At 35.7% G+C, this 12,141-nt stretch overlaps 1 protein-coding gene across 7 annotated transcripts in view; it reads left to right on the top strand.

Annotated features, from left to right (window-relative positions):
* Positions 1-12,141, top strand: part of COL14A1 (collagen type XIV alpha 1 chain) — a 117,646-nt gene that overhangs the window by 41,115 nt on the left and 64,390 nt on the right. For all 7 annotated transcript variants that reach the window (XM_010709273.3, XM_010709274.3, XM_010709271.3 and 4 more), the window contains exons 13-17: positions 1,226-1,355; positions 4,532-4,671; positions 5,736-5,862; positions 6,937-7,076; positions 10,495-10,627. In XM_010709273.3, coding sequence (XP_010707575.1) covers positions 1,226-1,355; positions 4,532-4,671; positions 5,736-5,862; positions 6,937-7,076; positions 10,495-10,627 — 670 coding nt within the window. The remainder of the gene's footprint in view (positions 1-1,225; positions 1,356-4,531; positions 4,672-5,735; positions 5,863-6,936; positions 7,077-10,494; positions 10,628-12,141) is intronic.

The following is a 12,141-nucleotide window of genomic DNA, read 5'->3' on the forward strand; positions in this document are numbered from 1 at the left end:
AGGTACTTGGTCTTTAACATTCAACTTTATGAGCAAATACTTTATTTTTCCATTACTGCTGTAAGTACTTTGTGTTAGACTTTATGAAGAGAGGCCAAGTACAACTGGTTATTTTTGTGTGTCATTGTCATAAAAATGCAACAATTTCAGCTAAATTGAAGTGATGCTCTTGAAATGATATATGACATAATACTTTATCATCTTATAAAGCAAACACTTGGAAGAAAGAAAGAAAGAAAGAAAGAAAGAAAGAAAGAAAGAAAGAAAGAAAGAAAGAGTGAGCAAGACATTTCCTGTGTGCTATCAAAAGAATATGAAGTTTATCCTTTGATCTCATGGAAGTGAATTGAACTAGAAAATACCATATTTATTGCTTTCCTTTTAGTTGTGTACTGTTACTTTTTTAAATTTAAGAAAAATGCCTTCCCTCAGAAGTGTACTTTTATCAGGTATCTTTAGGAGACAAGTACAGTCTTCTTCTGTGAGTAAAATACTAAAAGCAGTAGACTAAAAATAGTTTCTAGTATAGCTCCAATGCAACTTTTGGGGCAGAATTTAAAAAGTTTTTATGCTTAAGTTTCCATGTATATGGTTATATATAGAAACTCTGTTCAAGAAAGAATGCTGCAAAGCATTCCAGGGCATGCAAACTTGTGGAAAGAGTGCAGCATGCTACCAAAAACGCACACACTTGTGCTTTCTGCTAAATGAGTATCTCCCTGAAACCTAATTGAATCAGGAGGTTGGAGCCACACCTGAGGAAAGACTTTTTTCCAATAAATAAGTCAGCTGTGTTTCTGTGTCTGTCACTGAAGAGGTAGAAAGTGATACACACCTTAAATAGCAAACAGAAAATCTGAGCCTTTTTGTGCGTGGAAATAAATTTAGTTTCTAAAGGACTGAAAATGAGGTAAAGTGTAGCTGGAAGTGAAGGGGCAATAATGGCTGCATGTTCTAAAGAGAATTATTGTGTCATTGCTGATGAGACAAGTTAGTTGCCTCTAAAGTCCTTTAACCTTCATGTTTTGGGCTTTTAACTATTTTGTTCTTTTGATTATTCTGCAAAATTCTAAAATGTAGGCCAAGTACTAAAGGCACAGCACCAGGAAAGTGCTCAGTAAAGCATTTGATCACATGAAATTTAACTTAATGTGTGGAAAATAGTATTCTTTACCATCATGAGCCATTTCAGAAATATTTCTCTTTTTCTTTATGGTGTTTTTAGATAAAAATCGGAGAAGCGTCAACTGAACTTGAACTGGATGGACTGTTGCCAAATACAGAATATACGGTCACAGTTTATGCCATGTTTGGAGAAGAAGCTAGTGATCCCCTTACTGGCCAAGAAACAACATGTGGGTAGTGCATACCTATAATCTCTTCAGTGTTGATAAAATTTTAGAATAGTCTTTGCTCATATTAGAAAAAACATCTGATTTTAAAATCTGATTTCAATAGTCCATAGGATAAGGCCTTAACTGTACTTTTATTTGTTAATGTGAATGCTGTGGATTTAAAGAAGCAGAGAATGTGAGTTTCTGGAAAAAAAAAGTTAGTGGAACGAAATTGTGAATTCTCTTCTCTTGTTGGTAATGGTACTATACTATGGCTATCCCTGTTCATTCAGTGGAACTAATGATAGTTTTCTGAGCTTGCTGAAGGTGAATGAAAGTTACCTTGTAAAGCTAAACTGAGACCACTGTTTAGTCTCCTACAGCCACAGAACCAGGTGTGTCTGGGGGGGGAGTATGCTCAGATGGAGAAATTCTTTCCTCTGGCTCAGCAGTAGACAGTACAGATGGAAAAGAAGCAAGAAGAGATTTTTGTGCAACCCCCACTGCCTAACATCTGGTAAATGAGGGATTGGAAAGTGCCTGTGCACTCATGATAGATGATGTGTTTTTAATAAGAAGTGAGATTTTTGCCAGCTAAATTCTGTCCTTTACTAACTGTATACAGCACTGTATGTTGGCTCTCTAAATAGCTTCAGCATTTGAAAGACAAAAGGATTGAAAATAAACAATTGTGCTGCAGGAATATCTCTGGGACTGCATTGAGTGATGCTTTTATTATTCCCAGCAGGGGAGTGATTACTTCTTGTTTTGTGTTCCTGGCTTGAGTAGGACAGTGTGAAAGTGACTTATATGCAGTAGGTGAGAGAAGTTCAGGCATGTGAGTGCTAAGATAAAGAAGGTCTGGAGCAATGGCCTTGCAGGGTCAGTCAAGAAGCTCCAGGAGTGCTGTGTGAGCTCAGTCATCTCTGAGAGTATCAACCGTTTTGGGCCGATAACAAAAAAATAAACCTATGACAGAGAGGACAGTTGAAGACAGACAAGCACAGAGAGAAATAATTCAACTTGAGTATGTTTGTGGGCTTGAAAAGAGCTGGAAGATTTTTAATGCATAGAGAATCAAGTCTTTGACTTTTCTATCTGTGTCCTTCTCTCTCCTATTGTTTGATTTCCATTCCTTCTCCTTTTTTTAAATTTATTTGTTCCTGGTTTTGATTAATATCTGCCCAATATCTGTTTTTCATTTATCCTGAACAGTAGTTTGTGTAGTTTGTGACTGTGCCAGTCTGAATTCACTTCATGTCTCATGATCTTGGAGGCTGCTCAGCTCTAAACCTGGCTAACATATTGGAAGGATGATCACATATAAATTCCAGATACATTGGCAAGAGCTGAGAATTCATGACCTCAATGATCACAGGAGCTAGTAACATATGTTAGTCAGACCATCATCATTGCTGTTACCCAGACCAGAATAAAAACGTGGTACCCTGCAACCTTCATTTATTTTTAATGTGACTCAGTGAAGACAACTTGTCTTTAGCACTTTAACAAGAAATGAGATTCATTCTAATCTTCTGTATGCAGCTATTCAAATAATCTTCTAACAGGCTTTGATTGTTCAGGCATTTGTCAGTCTGTGTGAAATGAAATCTCTTTATGAGCTCACCTCTCACAAATGGTCAGTGTCAAGTGATAGTGTCTTCTCTATCTTTATTCAGACTTTAGCAATTTTTTTTTAATTACTGGGATTATTACTGTCTTCCAACTAAAGAACAGGCTACCTAGTATTTTCTTCCTGGATCATATATATCTGCCTATAGAATGATCTGGCTAATTTGCAGCAGCATTACATTTAATATCAGATAGTCTGTATCTATTAAAAATATAATTCTACTCACTGTGTCATCTCAGTGACTGAAGTGAAGCCTTTCTTTGTGGCAAACATATTCTTATTCTGAAGTGGAGTTTTTTCAGGGGTCAGAATTTATCCAGCTGTCACTGTAAACATCACATTATTCTGGTGGCAGGACTGCATGTCTGGTTGTGAGCAATGTTGTCAGGCAATTGTGTTCCAAAAACAAAGAGCTGAAACTAAAGCATTTTGTGGTACGTCCAGGCTGGTGAAATGAAGTGAATTCCATGATTGACAGGAAATAGAAACAAAATTCAGCACATGATATTCCCTTCACTTGACTCAGAGGAATATATTGAATGCCAGAAGGTGTGGCAAATCCATCCAGTATAATTCCGGTCTGTTCCCATCTTCTCTTTCCTCATAGCCAAGTTGACTTGACAGTTCCTGAGGTGGCTAGGCATTTGATTGCAGATTCCAAGTCAGTAAATACCAAACCCATATAATATTTTCTTTCTCCCATGTGCTTTTGTATGAGGGAAACCACTTCCAAAGTGATGATATTTATCTGTCCGTGTGGATTGGTGTGGAGTGTGTGTGTGAAGGCAGGATGGATAGAGACAAATTTCACAACTCAGATAAAATTAACAGATGTTGGAGTAATACAGAGTAGCAGAGACAACCCAAATTACTTCCTTTTGCATGACGGGAAAATTAAAGCAATCTGAGTCTGTTGCCTGACTTTGTTTTCTTCCAGCTCATTATAGTCAATGAATGCGTAGTTTATAAATATGATTTTAACTGAGATTGCTGTTAAGAAACATCTTCATCCAAATACAGCCTTCACAGAATCACAGATTCTACATAGAGAAGGTATAAAAAGGGGGAAAGGGTAAGCAGATGATTAAAAAAAAAAAAAAAGTTTCTACTTTAGAAATCTTCTAAATGAGATATGCTTTTGTACAAACTTGTTTTTATGTCAGAGACTTTTATGTTCAGAAAATGTTTTGTCAGAAGGTTCCTGACAGGAAAACTTTTGATGGAACACTTATGGAAAACAACAGCATATGGGGTACAGATCTAGTAGAGTTACACTGATATACAAATATAAACATAAATGTGTTTATAAATATTGTGTAGATTATATTCATTATGAGCAGGAGCATAATTTCTTTTTCAGTTTTAGTTAAGATACACCTGTCATGGTTCCACTTCAGCAAAGAGCTAAACCATATTACCTGATTAAAGCACTCATGTTGCTCCACTGATGAAGAGAAGAATGTATCTTTTAATTAAAATTACCTTTTTTTTTTTTTTTTAATGTGGCTTAGTTTAAAGATAGGAAAAGTTTCGCAACTAAAACCATGTATCTTTCCTTTTCAAGTACCTCTAAGTCCCCCATCAAACTTGAAGTTTTCTGATGTTGGACACAATAGTGCTAAGTTAACATGGGATCCTGCTTCCAAAAATGTGAAGGGCTATCGCATCATGTATGTTAAAACAGATGGAACAGAAACCAATGAGGTAAATTATTAGTTCCTCATTCTTCTTAACCAATTTCAGTCCTCCATAGACTTGTGTAATTATAATGTGTAACCTTTGTAAACAAAAACTACTTTGTGAGCTGTAACAAATGCTTTGCTGAAGAATTCTGAAAGTTAGTGCTATTAAGGGTTTGCTAGTCTTGAATTCCATTTGGAAGGAATTGTGTGGGACGCAGTGCTTCTTACATATGAGGGTAGTCATTGCTGATGTATTTTAATGGAAGGAAAGTGAATGAATGAATAATGGTTTGTAGGATCAGGACCTTGACTGTATATTTAGTAAGGAAACATTTATTCTTGATTTGGTCCAGATAACAAGATTTTCAATGTCATATGGCATGAACATAAGGTCATTCAAAAAGCTGTCTGAAGGCTTCCATATATTTTCTTAACATCTACTGCAGTAATTATGTTTTCAAAACTTGCTTCCTAGAAACAGAATCTGACTTGGACAGAATGATGGTAACAATTTTTCTAACTTAAATTTATGCATTTTAAAAGTTATGCAATAGTTAGTTGTCACTAGTTACTAAAGGTGCTTTATATTATCTTTTAACATCAAGAATCATTCATTGAAGAAATGGAAGTGAGGGATGGAATTATATTAATAGAGAAATCCAAAAGAATGCAGAAAAAGTTTTTTAAAGATCACAGTAAATGGTTCTGATTATTAAGACAGGCCAACTCCATTACGAAATAAGTGGTAGTGTATAACTTAAACCTTAAAAAAATTCTTGTGTGTCAGTATGTAATCATGTTTTCTTCCAGGGCTTATCTGGTCTTATGATGCTTGTGGGTCCCTTTCACCTCTGGATATCCTATGGTTCTGTGATAATTGTTTTGAATATATTAGATTTGTGGTAATATAATTTATAATGTGAAAATGTTCAGTAGGCTTTTACTTAACTTTCAGCTATTCCTTTGTGTTTGTTTAAAGAGCAGGTGGCAGTTCTTTTGTTTGTTCTACATTGGTTGCATTTCTCCTGTGGTGCTAAGCAAAGCTATTCCTAATGTGTGATCAGCATGTATTGCATATTCTTCTAGGTGGAAGTCGGTCCTGTTTCAACACATACTTTAAAAAGTCTGACAGCCCTTACTGAATATACTGTTGCTATTTTCTCCCTGTATGATGAAGGACAATCTGAACCACTTACTGGCAGCTTTACCACAAGTAAGTATGTCCAAACTTTTGAAGGCAAGAACAATTTTGATGCTCTCATCTTTTACTGGAAAACATGGCCAGTAAGAGCAAGTGTCTATGACTGTGGATTCACATACATGGGATGTTTTCCATTATTTTCACTGGAGTATTCAACTTCGTTACTCCTTTACTGTGGGTCCAGTTGCATCCTGAGTCGTGGGAGTAATGTGACATCATGGAAGCATTAGTGTTAATAAGGTTTATTTTTTCAGTCTTTTCAAAATCAGCCATTTTAAAGTATATTTCATTGCAATTAGGTAATAAGGCAGTTGTCTCCCAGCTTTCTGAAGTATCATTCAGTGTGATGACATTTGGCTATCTGGCTGCAGTGTGATGAATTCTGAACAGTATAGTTAGCCATCGAATTATCTCTGCAATTAAGAGTAGAAACTTTTACATGCAGAGAAAAACTCCAACACCAGTAGAAAGAAATGTAAGAACTGTAAAACTCCTGTAGTCTTTTTAGTACAGTTGTGGTTTCTGTAACAGTTTTCTGCAAATTGTGAATTAAACAAGTGGCTGATGGCACTTACTAATGTTTTCCAGCATAAGAATAGGAGAATGACTTTGAGGGAGGAAAGAGAAACGTGAGGTGGAAGAGAAAGGAGCCCATACATATACAGAAAAAGAAGCTGGTACCTACATGCAAATAACAAATGGAAATGGTGTGACAGACAGTGTGTGGAAAGGACAGAGACTAGGAGTGTAGTTTGAGGTGGAGATAAAAAAAGGAGCATGGCAAACAGAGGTCTGGGCAAAAGAAAGGAGTTAGGATTGATGGAGCTACTCCAGTGGAGAAAGGATTGGGAAGCTTTACAGCTGGAGAAGATAAAGAACATATATTATGTGTATTTCCCACTCTAATTACAAAAAAAACTTCCCCAAGTGTACAAGTGTGCAAGGAATCTGCTATGCATTTGTCATCTATTTTCAAAGTTTTAATCTTTGTAAAAAACTACAAGTGAAATGGTGCATTCTTGATGTTGCTATGTAAGTTTCAGAGAATAATTTACTTTCACTTTTCTTTTGCCTAATATTTTTCAGGAAAAGTTCCAGCTCCCCAACATTTGGAAGTTGATGAAGCATCAACAGATAGTTTTAGGGTCAGCTGGAAACCCACCTCCTCGGATATTGCTTTTTACAGATTGGCATGGATTCCTTTGGATGGAGGGGAATCTGAAGAGGTGAGTTGCCTTGACTCTTTGAGGATATGAAACAGGACAAGAAACTTGATTCTGAGGTCCTTTGCATCAACTTTTGCTGATTAAGCCTGACCAATTGATTTGGAAAAGGATCTGTCCTGCTACAAAGCATTCAAAACTATAATCAAAGCAATATTCCACTTTATTTTTGAAGATGAAGTGAGAATATGTCTTTTGTGAATAATAGCCTATATTGTGCCACTTCCATAGAATTAGCTTTGCTTTTTGATGCTATTTCAGTTTTTAGAGGTTTTTATTCTTCATTTTGCCAGAAGATAGTGGTAACTCAGCTAGAGCTGTGATATGATCATACAGGATCCACGTTTGTCTAATAAGATGGTCACATTACAATTGACCACCAAGCCTTAGTTACAAAAGGTTTGAAAGGTTTATCTGTTTATGTTGTATTTTTTGCTATGGGCCCTTGTGCGTCTTCACAATAGTGCCATTTTCAATAGTCTAAAGTATTAAATTATTTTTCCTCCTATTAGACTGTTTTTTGTTTTATTATCCTTTTCCAAGTATTTTGCAACAGGCAGTTTATCTCCCTTACCAAAATCTCTGTTGTTTGTATTCTGACTGATTTTGTCTCTTTTATTATCTGTTCCCTCATAGTATTTGCTTCTTTCATGCTCTTCCATCTTTTAAAACGTCTCAAACACCCTGCTCTGTTGGCATAAACTCTGTGAAGAGAGGCTAGGTCTGAAAACAGTTGATTGAGGTAGAAAGCATGCTGGAAAAAGATGACCTGTGCCTAGATTTCATGCATCATTCTTTTCATCCACTAGGACACTTAGGTTAAGTGTCATTTGCCATAGATTGAGTTGAGGTCCATTATTTGACCCAGCAAGAGGTAGTCCTGCAAACTGTTGAAAGAAATTACAGGAAGGAGCGGGATAAAGAAAGAACTGGCAGGTGAGAGAGAAGGCACATTCCCTTGCGTCCTCCTGCAGTATTGGTTTGTTTGCACAATACTGAACTGATATGTTTCTGTTAAGCTCCAAAGAGTAGTTGTCAGTGAAACCCTTTAAACCTTGTGATTTTATTGGAAGGGTGAGATTAGTGGTGTCTGTGGTGTCCTTTGAGTGTGAGAATTACTAATCAGAAAACAGTTGAACTTGTATGATTTCACTTGTTCAGTGTATTAATTAAGAACTGCTGGAGGCCTCAGTAGTTTTTCTGTGTTAAAATATTAAAAATACTCAAGCTGCTTTCTTGTTCTCCTTGCATGACCTTTCTAATGGGGTCGTGCCTAGGATAGCACAATACCTCCAGGCTGTTGCCTGCCTTTTTAAGCTTCTTTCCCAGCTAAGTGATCAGTCATGCAGAGAAAAAACATGCACTCCCTCCCTTTCTCCCAAGACCCAACTTGCCAATTAGCTGAGTGGGGTCATGGAATGGTGTTGAGAATTACACACACCTCAACTTACTTCACCCACACTGCTGATGTATGAGGAGAGTATAGTGGGATGTTAGCACAAACAAACTGGAATACATTATTTAAAAGTAACCTTTTATTTGTAGGTTAAAGTAGGAAATGTATCAGGAACTATTCCTGTATTTGTTACTATTTTTGCTTCTGTTATTTGTCCTCTCCACTTGAAAGTTCAGCTCTTTGTGTTCTTTTTTTGTGTGTTCATCTCTGTGGGCTGAATTAGCAGGGAGTGGAGAGTGCTAGAAGCTATGCTGCAGAAAGTTTGCCAAAGTTATGTGTAAGATAGTTGCTATGTGTAGGATTTTTATGATGACACATATTACTGGAAGATCTGGAGAATTAGAATGAAAGACATTACTTATACCTATTTAGAATACAGCTAGACTCACTGAAGCTGATTTCTGAATTTTTCCCAGGAAAATAGATGCTAGAATGCACAGTATGGGCTGCTCAATTCATTATCTGATAGTTGTAGAAGACATGAGCCCAACTAATTTTGTTTTCAGAAAGTCTATTATTAGTTAATGAGTCCCTCTTCCCAAGATATATATATATTTTTTCCTGAACTGTGCCTATTTGCCAACCTAGGAATTCTGGGGTCGTGGATAGAATGTAGTGTGGTTTAGTATTTCTGCTAGCTGTAGTAGATGTTATGCAGCATTTCTACATTGTTTGGTTTCCAGTGTCTTATTTCAATTTCACTTATATAATGGCCACCTATAAAAACTTGTCCAAGAAAGGTTGTTTTATGATAGTATTTATCTGCATAAGCTAGTGATTATTCCCCCAAACAAGTCAACAAATTTCACTGGAATTATTGCACAGTCTCCTCCTATTCTGCTTCACAGTTCCTTTAGCTCCAGTTCCTACCCATCTGTTGACCCCTTCCAATAAAAATCTATGAAACACGAAGTCATGAGGAAAAGCCGCCTTCTTACAGTTAACATAGCACATGTGAATCTTCTGTTGCTGTCATAGATAGAAATAAGGAAAATTACTTTTTAAAATGCCATGACATATAGCCAACTTCTTAACATAAATCTCCAAGTCAGCTGCAAATTTCTTTCTGTAACAGCATGCAGTCTGCTTGATTTCTTTGGCTATGGACATTCTTTCTGGATCCAGCTTTGTTAGATGGAAAAATTACACCTTCCACCAGTTTGCCACCAATTTTCTGCAACAGATCAGCATCTCATGTACTCACATTAAATCCGTCAGTGATACTGGTTGTATGAGCAGTCCCTCACCCTGCTCAATCATTACAAAGCAGACCTAGTGAAAACAGTGAAAAGCCTCTGCTTAAACTGTCAGAGGTAACCACATTCATTCTTACAAGTGGTTACCCCAGAATGAGCTGATGTGCTGTCGCTCTGTGGCAGACTGTAGTGATCTATGGCAAATAGGGCTTGGTGGAATTAGTAAAGACCTTTTACATTTATTGCAGCTAGTTACAGAATGCATTTACCTGTATTCTTCACGTAGCATTCAAATGCATGGAGTCATAACTCAGATTATAAGACTAATACAGAAACAGCATTTTGTAAAGCTACAGAAATACTAAGCATGCTTGTCATGACAGTGATTGAATGGTAGAAATGTGGATGAAAGCTAACTTACACTGTTATATTGCTTTCCATGAGGAATGTTTTGAATTTTAAAGTTTTTCAAATGAAATACATATGTTGAGCTCTAGCAGTTCATCAACTGTATGTGAAAGAGTAAGATTGCATGTTAAGGTAATCAAGCCAGCCACAAATCAATAAACATTTTAAATTTTCTTAACACTGTTTTTTTTCCAGTCTTACTTTGTAATACTTTTTATTTTGACATAGGCAATAAATTATTTGGGCATACCTGAGTGTGGATTTATGTTGTTTTAAAGCAGAATTTATTTTCCTTCTTTGACTTCAGTGACTTTGTGTAAATTAATCGAGTGATTTTCTTTAATCTTGCTTTGCTACTTAGGTTGTCTTAAATGGAGATGCAGACAGTTATGTTATTGAGGGTTTGTTGCCCAACACAGAATATGAAGTTTCTTTGCTGGCAGTTTTTGATGATGAGACTGAAAGTGAAGTTGTTGCTGTTCTTGGAGCTACATGTAAGACAAACTCTTGAATATCATTTTTAGAGACATTTAAATTATTTAAATTTAATGTATAAACCTAATACTTAAAATACAGTCTATTTTTGGGTTGCTTTAATAATGAAGAATGTGTTGGTTTTACACCAGGACCTTGCCAACAATATTTTTCTCTTATTTAATATTATATGGTAGATGGCATTGAATCAAAGTGATGGTTTGGCTCTGTTTCTGAGCAGTGGTATAAATAACCATAGGATCTGGAAATTTATTCTTCCATCCTACATTTCAAATTTAGTCTTAGAACACAGTTTTTCATTAAGACATATATTAAATTGAGGGGAGGCGATAAATATTTTAATGTTAATACTTAACAGGAATTTTGTTGAAAATGCTTGGTATTTATGGTATGCCATATTCTTTCTTATTTACGTAATTTATACTCACTGGAGAGGTGTTCACTCCTGGTTTAAATAAGTTGAAATAAGTTGAAATTTTACATGGGTATCCTCTGAAATTAATATGGAAGTAAAAAAGATAAAACTTATATACAGTGTAAATTATAGTTGTAACCAAAACGGTAGCCAGCAATTTCATTTAGATTGCTGAAGTCTTTGATTCAGTGTCAGTCATATATTTAGGACTCACTTAGCCATATGTTTAAACCCACTGCAATTTAGTAAAGTATTCTTAACGTTGAGCTTCTATAAGTAGAATTCTGATTTAGGCCAGAAAGCCTGGATTCATCTTCTGCACTTGATGAACCTGCTAGAATAATATGAGATAAAATCACTGCCCTGAAGATTTTCATGTGTTTCTGTCCTCTGCAAGGAACTGAAAATGTATTTATATTTTAAGTCTATTTCTGGAGCAGTGTACCATTTGTGGAAATTTGCATTACTCAGTCACATGGATTAAAAAAATAAAAGTGTCCTTTCTCTCTATATCAGGTACTGGGAGATATGAAAAACATCTTGAACTTAGCTGATGGCTTTGTTTTTCTCTAAGAAATGAGAATTTTGTAGGTTTACTATAAAGATATGGATATTTTTTTTTTTGTTCAAAAGGAGGCTCTTTGAAGGTTATGGAAGAAGTATCTACTCAGTAAATTTTTTTCTGGCTTACAAACAGAGTTTTTATGGGGGATGATGTTTGATTTTCTTATTTCTAAAGTATCGGTAAATTTCCATTGAAGTACAGCTCAGGATACTCTTTAAAGTAGGAAGTAAAGGAAAAAATATTTCTTAAATTCATGTGTAGATTCTCCTTTGATGGATAGTGACTTGGTGTACTTTATTTACTTATGTAAAGTATTTATGTACTTTATTTTTCATGTGTAGATTCAAAAATATAATCGATTCTTATTAATTGCAAGCTTAATCTTCAGTCCTCTGTTAAGACGTCATTGCCCATCCTAACAATGCTGGCATTGCCTATTGTTACTGAGCATACACTCAGTTTTTATTTGGACAACAGTAAACACCTTTACAGAGTGCTCAGTTCAGTAAATGTGACAACTCTAACAAACCATC

Source organism: Meleagris gallopavo, chromosome 3, assembly GCF_000146605.3.
Source record: "Meleagris gallopavo isolate NT-WF06-2002-E0010 breed Aviagen turkey brand Nicholas breeding stock chromosome 3, Turkey_5.1, whole genome shotgun sequence".
NCBI classification, from domain to species: Eukaryota; Metazoa; Chordata; class Aves; order Galliformes; family Phasianidae; genus Meleagris; species Meleagris gallopavo.